This window comes from Serinus canaria, chromosome 3 (genome assembly GCF_022539315.1).
Source record: "Serinus canaria isolate serCan28SL12 chromosome 3, serCan2020, whole genome shotgun sequence".
Lineage (NCBI taxonomy): Eukaryota > Metazoa > Chordata > Aves > Passeriformes > Fringillidae > Serinus > Serinus canaria.
In genome coordinates this window covers 90,058,433-90,071,178 of record NC_066316.1, presented here as the reverse complement: position 1 = coordinate 90,071,178, position 12,746 = coordinate 90,058,433, and the positions used below count along the sequence as shown (strand labels likewise).

At 39.6% G+C, this 12,746-nt stretch overlaps 1 protein-coding gene across 1 annotated transcript in view; it reads left to right on the top strand.

The window, feature by feature from the left end:
* Positions 1 to 10,315, top strand: part of AGPAT5 (1-acylglycerol-3-phosphate O-acyltransferase 5) — a 54,061-nt gene extending 43,746 nt beyond the window's left edge. The window contains exons 7-8 of the mRNA XM_009094752.4: positions 5,994 to 6,117; positions 7,784 to 10,315. Coding sequence (XP_009093000.1) covers positions 5,994 to 6,117; positions 7,784 to 8,009 — 350 coding nt within the window. The 3' untranslated portion in view covers positions 8,010 to 10,315. The remainder of the gene's footprint in view (positions 1 to 5,993; positions 6,118 to 7,783) is intronic.
* Positions 10,316 to 12,746: the final 2,431 nt, after the last annotated feature.

Genomic DNA, 12,746 nt, shown 5'->3' with positions numbered 1-12,746 from the left:
GGTTTGGTATTTGGTGAGTTTTTTAATAGCTTCTAGGTTGCCCTCTTTTGGACTGTATATTTTAGGGTGTTTTGACACTTGGCCTTCCCTCCCATTGTGTACTTCCTTTAATTCATAGAATCATTAAAGTTGGAAAAAACTTCTAAGATCATGAAGTTTAGCCTTCAGCCAAACACCACCCACACCCTCTAAACCTTATCACAAAGTGCCATATCTCCTTATTTTTTGAACACTTCCAGGGATTACAACTTGACCACTTCCCTGGGCAAGCCTGTTCCAATGCATGACCACTCTTTCAGGGAAGAAGGTTTTCCTAATATCCATCCAGCTTGAATTTCCTGTGTTGTGGCTTGAGGCCATTTCCCTTGCCCTGTCACTAGTTGCCTGAGCGAAGAGGCCAACCCCAAAGAATTCTGCATTTCTGTGCTGGATTCTTTCTCTACAACACTGAAATTAATTGCATTGTGGTTGCAGAGCAAGACCACATCAGGAACATCATCTTTTCTTGTGGGTTTTTTTACTTACTAGTTCTTCCAGGAATTTTTTTTTTTTTCTTCTCTAATGTTTTTGTCCAGTTGGTTAGGTCATCTTGGTTTGAGTTTATTTGGGATTTTTCCCCCTGCTTATCCTGCTGAAGTATCAATGCAGTTCAATAAAGGTAGCTGGAATCTCAGACTTCTGATGTCATATGTGAACTTGCAGGTCTCAGTCTGGTTTCACAGTTTCTGTTCACTATTATTAAGTTCACTTGGAAGTCATTTTATTATTTATCTTATATATATTCTAGTAGAATCTGGATTTTCTATCCACAAGGACTTTATTGTGCCTTTGTCCCCTTATTATATAAAGCTATTATACTTTATATAATCTTTCATGCACAGCACCCTACTCTCAATTGTACATCCTCTTCTGTCATTCATGGTAATCTGGTAACATTGCCCACTCCGACAATCCCACCAGGATGCCTGTGTTACAGGAAGGACTGATCTCTAGGTGCCAGTAATTTTTGTAATGACCTCATATTTAGGCTCCTCATGTTGGTAGAGGCACTTCTGGATCTTGCCCCCACAGTGGATTTAGCTACATCTACCTCATGTTTCATCCATCTGAACAAGTTGCTTTTTCTGACTTTCAGTCTCGCCCAGCTGCCAGTTGAAACGGTCTCTGATTTTTCAGTTTTCGTGGCCAGCACCTTGGCCTAATAATGATGCAGGTGCATCCCATTTCTCACTTCAAAACATCCCCCATCTCCTGAGCTGTATCCTGCTTACACTGTGCCTCTTGTGCATGCAGGGGAGCACTGATCTCTGTGTGCATGTAAGTCCTTGCACAAGGTATTGGCAGCATTCCTGACAGCTCTATTCCTCAAATGCAGGCTTGTGCAGGCCGTGAGCTTCAGTCTGGGCTACACAGCATCCCCTCCATGCTTCCTACATCCTCAGTACTCGCAGGTACTTGCAGGTGCTGCTGCTCCACTGCTGCCCAGGGCAACTCCTGCGACCAAGCTCTGCTGGCCTGGGATGGTTGCTTTCCTGTCTAGTGCTGCTTTGCTCTGCTGCTGTTTTATTTTGTTAGAGCAAGTTGTGAAATAGTTTCCTGTCAGCTCAGCTTGGGATGATGGAAATCATGAAGCTGAGAAACAACGCAGTACTGGAATTTATATTTGTTTTGCTGTTTGATTGTTAATTTGGTGTACAAAGTAAATGGAAGCGGAGAGACAGGATTTCTTACTTTGAAGAGGACATAGTTTACAAACTGCTTTTGTAGCTGAGTGCTGAAGTCCAGACTAATGCAAGTTTAAGAAGTGGATAAAGATTCTACAGTTCAGAGGAATTTCTCTGCTGGTTTTGCCTGTAAAACTATACAAACCACAACACACAGTGTTCTCTTACTGAAGAGATGTATTTTTACACATTTGAAATGCTAGTTATTTAGAATAAATATATATTATTCAGATTTCATTTTCCTGTGATATCACTATCAGTTTATCACAAACATTACTGAAAACTATTAAAACAGGATAGATCTGGGGGCTCTCAGAGTGGACAGAACTAAGTCAGGCCTCAGTTTGTCCCTTCTTAATTTTGAAGGACTTTGGCCACAATTACATTGCAGTGGAAGAGCCAGTGTAGGAGGTTGAAATCTGAGCTACTTTATTGCTGTCATATTTAAAGTGCATATAAAAATAGACTTCATTAGTAATTGAAAACTGGAATATCTGTTTAAGTGTAACACTGCTGTCACTGCTTTCTTAAGGGACAAGGCAAATAATTTGGAGTGGTGGAATGAATTTGTGTGGTTCAGAAGGGGAAGGTAGTCTGAGGCCAGTTGTTTGTCCCTTCTCAGTTACAGATAAATTGGTGTTTCGGAGCTTCTCTCCTCCCTCAGTTTCCGTGGTATTGCTGGTAATTCCAAAGAGAATTAATTGGCTTTTGAAGGTGAGCAGTTGGAACTGGTAGAATTTTGCAGGAGCCCCAAATATTGGTTTGCAATTAAAAATTCCCTGCATTCAGTTCCTTTCCTGGAGTCTGTTGCGCCTCATTTGTTAATCCCAGTGCTGCAATGGTCTCCCCTCTGAAGCCTTGTGTTAGTGTGAATCCGGTCTCACCAAAGGAGGGATACAGTGCAGTGTCACAGCTCAATAACAAAAAATGCTTAATCCACTTTATTATAATGTTCAATTCCTTCCTTCTGCTGTGCTTGGTCACTAGAAGCATTATAAACATTCTGTGCTTGTATCTGTTATTTAGCCAGATAGAAAGTTTTATTAGGAAATTATCTCCCACACAAAAGTCAGTCCATTTGGCTCCCACACAAAAGTTGTTAGTGTTCATTTAACCCAAATTGTACAGGGTTCTTGACTAATGCTATCCCCAACATAATGTAATGTTTGTAATGTATGATTTGCATTTCTGTTTTGTCTCTTGAAAGAAAGTTCAGGCTTGCTTGTTCCTGCTGTTAATTACAACAAATTCTGGCAAGTTAGGAATCTGAAAAGCCTGTCAGATGTTGGCCTTAAGGGCTAGTGTCTGTGAAGTTGGATGTAATTTGTGCATAATAAATTGCTTCAATAAGATTTTGTTTCTTAGCTTAATTACATAAGTCTTTTGGGAGTTAAGCTAATGTGAAATTAAGGGTCATGGGACCACCATAAACTTTTGGAGGTTATGGTGATAAAATCCAGCTGTTTCTTCTCACAATCAACCTCCAATATGTTGTCCTTATCCAATGGTGTTCTTATGTGATTGCTGTAACACTGTAGAATGGTTAGTTGCATTAAACACTGACATGAATTGGATAATTAAATACTAGTCAGATTACCTGACTTGGCTGACTGCATGCATTACAGTGTCATCTGCAGATGTCCTGAATACCCAGGCTTTGGATAAAAGGACTTTGAATCAATGTGTGGGAATCATGACTTTCCCCGGGGTAGCACCTGAAGAAGCAAATCACACAGCCCTGAGTGAGGCTGAACTAAGTCAAACACGAAAGGGAGGGTGAGGTTGTTGGAAAAAGCAGTGGGATTCATGAAAGGTGGAAAATAATGACAAAGTTTAGGACCTTCACATATGGGGATTCAATTTAGAGTGGTTGAAGAAGACCAGGGTGGGAAGTGGTAAGAATCAGTTTGCATTTGAACTTTGGGGTTGAGGTGGAAAGCCAGCAGCAACACTCAAGTATTTGAGGACAGGATTTTTTTGTCTAAGTAGAATTATAGAATTGCTACACTTTAGCTTTGGTGGGGGAAGGTGTTTCTTTTTAAATACTTATGTCTTGAGTTTTGATTGGTTTATCATTTTCCTTAATAATTTATAACAGAGTTATAAGTAACATCAGTAAGGACTTATTTGTTCCTATGTAGAACAGCCCACGTGCTATGAAGCAAAAGAAACATACACTATACAATGCACAGAATGTTTTAAATATCATTTAAAGCTCAGTCTTGAGCTCTAACTGAATATGCATACCATAGATGCTTTTTATAGGAGCCTATTACTTTTTCTGAAAAGACCAGATCATCTGGCTTCCAGGCATTTGCTTTCTAGGTAGTTTTGCATATTGTAAGAATGTTCCACTTAATAGGTAATGCCACACAAAAGAGGATTTGTGCATCATGAACATTATAAGCATTTAAGACATGGATAATACATCTGTCATTTTAAGATATTAATAGAACGCTTTTAGGTGCTCATATAGTCACTGACGTTCATGCAGTGGCCTGGATAGTATCCTTAGAGAAACAGCCCTGCAAAATCCTTTCTGCACATTAAAGTAAGAGGAAAAAAAATTCTTTTAGATAACATTGATTTCTTCATGGTTAGTAAAAGCATTGCACATAAATCTGAAGGAAATGTCTACATGTACCATCATTCCAGACTCCGAGTCCTTAACTTGCCATCTTATATACTTAACTGCCATCTAACAGCTGTAGCTAGGAGAAGGTTCTACCAGAAGCGTCTCGGCCACTGCTGTTTTTGCTGCTCCGTGGCCAAGAAATAGACTGCCTGGATGGAGCCCTCATCCAGCTCTCCAGCTGATGGTGCAGGGCCATGTTGCTCCCTTTACGCTGGGGTTCGCTGAAGGGCTCTGTGCATGACGTGGACACAACCACACACAGCACCTTACAGATTTCTGCATCCGAGCACCTCAAGACCTTAAGGATCTCTTTATCTCCTCTCCTCCCCTCCCCCTCTGCAAGTACACACACACACACACACACACACACACACACATTTGCATGAACAGGCTTTTAAAATTCCTGAAGGCAATTTCTAGTATGTGATAAGGACTGTTTTTACAGCAAAGTCCTTACAAATCAATAATCCTGTAAAGATGAAAAACAAATGGGGGATATCTGCTTTGGCAGACAACAATAAAGATGTACATGCTGTAACAATTTATTTGCAGATTCATTCCTCCAGATACCACTTACAGTTACAGGTCAAAGTTTTCTGTGCATCTGCACTGCTGTCCGAAAAATGTCAACAACCTAAAGGGACCACCCAGTCTGTGTAACATTTGTTGCCTGTATGCATTGTAGGAAGGCACTTCTGGTCCCTTTTCAAAATAGGATGGCTATCCAAATTTCTGAGGACTTCTGTCCTCACATCACGCAAATCTGTGTCCAGGGATACTGTGGTTATTGCCGTACCCCTTGCTACTGATAAATGCAAATGGTTACCATTTGCATTTACACTGTGCAGGATTTCACATTTACAACATGCAGTATATTACAGTAATCATGCCCAGTATTTTTACCACTCGTTATTTGTAAGAAGTCCCACAAGGCCATTTGAGTAATGGAGTTCTGTTTGTCCTTAATGCTTGCTTGGTAAGTTTGTCTAGGGATAAATTGAGGAAATGGCATTTGGGGGCAGGGGGAAGGCAGTTTGTAATAGGGCTGTCTCAAGCTCTGTGAGACAGAAAAAAAAAAGAAGGGCTACAAACTGGAAAGCAGCATTTTGTTCTAAGTCTTCTGTCCTATTACACTTTTTAATTACAGGTTATTTCTTAAACCAAAGCATACTTTCTCCTGGAGATGCTTTGGGAAATCACTCCAATTCCAATTTTGTCATCCAGCAGCAAACAAAACTCAGATTTTAAAAAGGACAAGCAAGGAGAATTACTAACTTTAAACAAAATTGCAGGATGGATAACTCTATGACATCAAAGTTACTGCATCCGACACTATTGAGTGAGTAGATTGCTGCTAAAGTAGAGAGCAATATTTTCAAGCACAGCCTTTTACAGTTAGCAAGGTGCATATTTGGACAGTTCTTCTGTGTGTTGTACATTATAGTGGTCCACCATTTTAAGTGTGTAGGCCAGATGGTTTCTAAGTTCAGTGTAGTACTCAGGATCTGAACACAAGGAGGGAAGTTTTTGAGCACTGAAGTTAGGCTTCCAAGATACTTACAGTCAGATTTTTTTGGTGTATTCATAACTCAGTGTTTTTGTGACTCAGTTATGTTGTTTTGCTCTCTTCTTAGAGTTCCTTTGTAAGGAATGCCCAAGAGTTCATATTTTCATTGACCGAATTGATCTGAAGGACATTCCAGAAGAGCAGATGTATATGAGGAGGTGGCTCCATGAGCGTTTTGAAATAAAGGATAAGTGAGTAGAAATATGTAGAACTTTCTGTTTCAATAGTCTGTCTTATTGTTTTTATATTAATAAATATACCCATGATTTCTGTGTTACAAGTAGTGTCTGCTGTAGAGCTCTGTGAAAAGGGGTGATGTTGGTACTCCTGTTAATGTACAATATAATATAACCTTGTGGTTTAACCTTTTGCTCAGGAGGTTGGGATTCCTCAGGTTTTGACCTTCTTTAGATTGAAGAAGTGTGAGTCCATCTTCCAGGCAAGACTCATTCATCTGAACACTCTCCATTCATCTTCTCGTAGTTAAGTCCTGTGCAGGAATGTAAGATGCCTGTGGTAGGCAAGAAAAAGCAGGGTGATTCTGCCCTTGTAATCAGTGTTAAGTTGGAGTGATAGAGGGGAAGGTCTTGATCTAATCTCTTCTGCCAAAATTGTTTACAAATCTTTCATCCAGACAGCGACTGGATAAAAACACAGTTAACCCCAAAATTCCTACCTTCACTGGGGAAACAAGGTGAAGTAGAAGTTTCATTTGTCCATTTTTGAATTGTGGCAGAAGTTAAGTGTCTGGCTTCCTCCAGCATCTCCAGATAAGGTCACTAGTGAGTATATGCAGCAGATCCTGGGGGACCTTCTTCTCCAGAAGGACTTTTTGCCTAAATGTAGGATGTAAGTGTTGTTTGAGAGATGATGGTTTCATTTGCCAGATATGAAGTCCTGCTTAAGGGAGCTGAATATGTTTACTTTCTAAATCCTTGAATACTTTGAGTGAGACAGAAAATTCCCTGGTTCTTTATTATTGTTCTGCCAGTCTCACACTCCATGGAAGTAAAAAATGTATTCATTTCTCCTGAGAACTTTGAATTTGTATAGAAGTTAACATGAATATCTGTAAACATGGCACTGTTACTAAAGTGTGTTAGACATTGAGGATCACTACTTTTGAAAAATAGAAAGTCTGAATTTAATTTAAATAGATAAGGAGCTGATACATAAAATGAAAGATTGTCCAGTGTCTGTCCCTTTAGTTATCTACTGAAAGTGAACAAAACTGAATCATCCATATGTCATTGTAAGTTCCTGTTCACTGGAACATCTTTCCTGGGACCAAATAGTCTGTCAGGCAAATTTAGAGATAGTTAAAACAAAACCTCAGGATTTCCAGACTTATTTATTACTGTTTTTTAAAACTAGGAGGAAAAAGGTAACCACTACACCAGTGATGCCGCATCTTACTCTTGCATGTTTAGCTTCCAATATATTCAGTGGATTGGGTGTCCTTGTTATTTATTAATTTATTTTATGAACATACTTCTTCCTCCTCCTCCTTTGGTGCTCAGTGTATTGTTTTATTGTCATACAATATTGTAAAGTGCTCTGGGCTTTTCTGCTAAATGCTGAATGAAATCAATTCTTGTCAACTTTTATATTCACTGTTGCAGTTGGTCCACAAGGAAAATATGGCCTGAATGCTTACAAGGGTTCAGGTTGAGTATTTTGAAGTGCATCATATTTGTAAGGTGTACTCATGGTTTGAACTTGTTACAGACGAGCTGCTACATATTATGAGATCATTTACCAAAAATGTTTGGTTGGAAGCAGTTACTAGATGAAAGTAAGTTTGCTTAAAATGTCTTACTGTCTGACTTTGACCATCTCCTTTTTCTCTGCTTATAGGTTACTAATAGAATTTTATGATGCAAAGGATTCTAAAAGAAGAAATAAGTTCCCTGGGAAAAGTGTTCATTCCAAACTAAGCCTCAAGAAAACTTTGCCATCTTTGCTGTTTTTAGGTGGCCTGACTGCTAGTATGCTTCTGACAGAATCAGGAAGGAAACTATATGTAAAAACATGGATATATGGAACTTTAATTGGCTGCCTGTGGGTTAGCATTAAACCATAAGCAGATGTTAGTCTCCAATCAGTGAAATGTGCAGTCTTTTCTTGCACATTACACCAAATTTTTTCCTGACTTTATAGAAAAAAAGTGTAAATAAAGCCTTATTGACTGAATATTGGAAATAATAGATTTTGTGACTTAAGCCTCTGTGTGGTTGGTCTGGGGAAAATAAATGTAGAGTTTCAAATTTGCTACTGATTTTTGCTGGAATAATGACAGATAAACCGAGTCATATGATAAATTGCTTTCCCCATGAACTAACATCTATCCCTCTCTGCAGATCTGAAGAAGTATGAGTTATGCATAAGGGTGTCTTATGTGGACCTGTGAATGTATTTACAGAGATTAATTTAGGGTATATATTTATTCTTCTGATATTCATCTTGAATTTTTGTTACTCTTTGGTGCATTACAGCAGCTCAGTTGCATCTATCCCAGCTGTATCACAACTAAAAATCAAAATTTTCCTTTTTCTTAATTTTGCTCTTCAGTTTTCACTAAATACTGTGTTCTTTAAAAGGGACTGTGTAAGCTGGCAAATCATGAGATGTTACCAGAAGCAGAATAAAATGTTCCTGAGAACTATTGTTCATGGGGAAGAAGCTCTGTTTATCTAGTGCATGATTTTCGATTATATTGCAGTATCAGGTGATTGATTTACATATGCAAAACATTAAATTGTACCGAGCAAACAGCTTATTTTGCGCACCTCGCATTTTTGCATAAAAGGAATGTGTGCAGTGTAAGGAAATGTGAAGTTTTTGTTTCTGGCCAGAACCCTTGTAGCCTCCCTTGTGTCTGCATTACCCCTGTCACCAAGAGCGTTCAGCTGAGCTCACACTCCTCCACGTCTATGTGCCATAAGCAGAAGTTTCCTGTTACCTCACAATTTTCTGGAAGCAAACCTTGTTGTTTGAGAAGTGCACGGAATCACTGTAACGAGGAACCTTCAGGTGTTCCTGGTAAATCTGGAGCCTGTGCCTTTCCCACTAACCTGATTTAGCCTGGTGTTCCATAGGCTGGCAGTCATCTCTGTGCTGTAGTATCCCACTAGATCTGAGTCATTCTAGGCCATGCAGACTGCACTTAGGTTGAAATTATGGGGTTGATGTATGTGGTTTGCACAGTAGATAATAGTCAATGAAATGCATATCCTATTGGTATTTTACCTGCTTGAAAATATACTTTAAAAAGCAAAATCAACAAACCGTATGAAAGTCTGAGATTCCCAAGGCTGGTATCTTTGCTGGGGAAAGCCATTTCCTGATTCTAGGTAATAGTCTATATGTACAGCAACGGGGTAGAAAAGAAGATGTATTTTATCTTCTTCCATTAGGGAATTGGACTCCCTGTATCAAAATTAAAAAACTAGAGAATATTTTTATATCACACTTGCAAGCTTTAAATGTGCATCTTTTTCTAGCTTCAGTATGATTTGTCTTGCTTTAGAGTCTATTGTGAGTTAAACATCTCTTAAAATTATATCTCAGTTTTTCAGATTCCACCATTGCCAGTTAATTAAAGATTTTACCATGTGGGGTTGTTTTGGGTTTTTTTTTCCAACAGAATGTTACAGAGGAATTACGGTTCCACCTTAAAATCATTCAGTACAACTTTCAGTTTGCCGTTCTGTGTCCTTCCATAATGGATTTTGTCACTGGAGTTATTTATATCGGTGATTGATTCAGGATATGTTGATGAACCATTTTAAAAACAATGACTGGGAACAATGTTGAAAAACAGTATTGTTATGAGGCTGTGAAACAAAAAAAAGAAAAAAAAAAAAAAAGCCATTTTATGTAACAGCCAAATGTGCTTACATGTAGTTCTTCCTATTCTCAGCTGACTGTTACCAGTGGGTATAACAGGAAGGCAACGATTCTATGTTAATGTGAGTTTTTTCAGTCATGGAATGAAATTTTATTCTGACATGGCTTAATTTCTTTGTAACAGCTAAGAATAACATTTAATTATACATCAAAAATAAATGCAGAATGCTTAATTCATTTGTAGGAAAATAACTGCTATTTTGGAGAGCCTAATTACATGAAATATTGGATCTCTCTTGCTGTTTAAGTACCAGGAATATAATTGACACAGTGCAGCAAACAAACAGGATGTTTATTTTGAACCTTATTCTCTATGTTAATCTTATTTTTTTCCTTACCATTAATTTATAAAGTTTTGAAACTGTAATTTGCTGATGTATTTGGCATTGGGAGTATCACATGCTATTTCTAAATATGCACTGATATTAACTTGAAATATTTCTTCATTAAAATAAGAAGAGCTAATGCTCATTCAACTTTTCTGTTCTGTCTGCTTGTTCAGTTTTTTCTGCACCTTCATCTTTATAATTTGGAGCTGCTTAAACAAAGGCTACAAGTGTGGTTGTAAGTCCCCGATGGAAGGACTTGTGTGAAAAGCAGTCAACTGAAAGAAAACAACTTACTCTTTTTTCCCATGCAGCCAGAAATGTGTTGGAATTGATCTGTGCTTGTTCCAATGCAACACACCACCAGGTTAGTCGAGTGGCAATAGCTTTTTGCCCTTGAGCATCTGCACCATTGGCTGCTGATTAATGATGGTTATTAGTGTGTAGGACCACACTTCTGCCCAGGAATTGGCCTCAGTGGCAACAGACCTTGGCCTGACAGCACTGGCAGGGTGTGGACAGACCCAGAGGCAGGGGAGTACTGCAGGCAAATACCTGAAGCATATCTTGGTAGCAATGCCACCAAAGTTGTAGTGATGTGGTAAATCTCAGAAGGACCTTTATGTTCAAAAACTGCCTTTGTCAGCTGTATCAGTGCCTCTTATCAGAGCTGTTTTCCTCCCACAAGTACCGCTCTGTTCATATGCCCAAGCTGTGTGTAAAACTTGCAACACCACTAAATGCTAGTTCTACAATGACATCCTTGTGTTTATTTGAGGGAAGGAATTCAGCTGAGCAAGCATTAACTTACTTGATGGAGAACACAAAAAGTGAAGTGACAAAACATTGCATGATACTGGAGTGAAGAAATGGCTGAGGAGGACACGAGGGGCTCCATGCAGATGCAGTCCTTTGCTCACTCCTCTGAAGCGTTTTGCTGTAATACTTGTTTTTTCTCCTTTTAGTCAAATGTAGCGTACCTGTAAAACTTCTTTTAGTACTTAAAAGTTAGCCCCTAATTGTTTTGGCATTTTAGCTTGCAGAGAATGTTTATACTTACTTCAAGGCAGAGAGAGGTAACTATTTTGTGTTTGAATAATGAAGAGGACCATGAGCAGGTTTTGGATTTTTGGCTTAGCATTAAAAGTGAAAAAATATACTTTTCCTGTACCCACCTCCAAATAAAACACTTAATGACAGAAGTTTCAACTATGCAATAGAAAACCAGCTAACAGGTTCAAGATCTTGGCACCTGCTTTACAAATGCTTTTCCATTCTAAATATGGGAACCGGGGTTTGGTCCTAACCTGCAATTCTAGGTCACTTTTTAGCAGAGTGTCTCTGGTGGCAGGGCTTGGAGCAAACACAGTGGGGTTTCTCTTGTCATTTTCATGTTCTTGCCTGTCTCATCAGTTTGGAGCCTGTGGTCCAAGTGAAGTGTGCTGCCAATTTGCTGAGCATAAGACAAAAGAAATTGTTACTTTCGTTTGTATAATGGCAAAAGTCACACAAGTAAAATACAGCATGTTCAGAGAAGGAAAAAAAACAATAATCTGAAACAAATATTAGAAACATCGGCTCCAGTCAGGCATGACCACATCTGATTCTAGGGAAAATTTGTTTCCTGTGTGAGGACCGGTTTCCCTGTCAGCATGGTGAATATTTCTCCCACTTGTCCAGTTTCAGTCCCAGACCTGCAGCCTTACCCTGCACTGACTGCGGTCTCTTGTTTCTCATGAGTCCTTCAACACTTTTCAGACTGATGCAAATCTTGGGTTTCCTTCATTCTTCTGGAACCGAAGAATTTCCCTATTTGTTTTCAGCCTGATAAACTGCTGACTGACCACTGCCACCCACGTCCTTCTAACATGTTCTCCTTTAGAGGACTGGCATTTGGACAGATGGCAGTGGAAAGGCAGGGATCTGTTGTTGATGGGCTGGAAGGAGGTGTTGCTGTTGAAAGAGGGAGTGTTGAGCTCTGAGACACTTGGGCTGGTGGAACGTGTCCCTGCCTGTGGCAGGTGACTTGGGACTAGATGGTCTTTAGGGCTCCTTCCAACCAAGCTACTCTATGAAGTCTATACTGGACATCTGAGATGAATCTCCCTCCCTCCTCCCTGGGCCAGAGCCTGCTGCTTCACTGACTGGCACTTGGCATGGCTTTGAGTAAAGGCAAAGGCCAGACGATCCCCTGAAAAACAGTGACTTGTTCCCGGGTCATGTTTGTGATGTGAAAGCTCCATTAGTTAGGCTTGTACAAACTATTCCACAGCCTTTATCTTCTGTGGGAACTCTGTTTTCGAAGGACATTTTGATGCCTTTGTTTGTATTCCCTATGTGACTAATTCGAACCAGAGCCATTTCAACCTGTTTGCCTGACAGGCCCAGAGAACCTAGAGAGGATGCAGATGTTCAGAGGCAGAAGTTGCTGCCAGTTTTCTGGCTGTGCAGTGACAGAGCTGCTGGTCAGAACTGTTGGGCTCCCCACAAAACCTCTGCAGAAAACAGGCCCCTCAAATCCCAGTCCCACCATCACAGCCTGTGAGAGGCATAACCATGGGCTGCCAATACAAACAGTTTCAGAA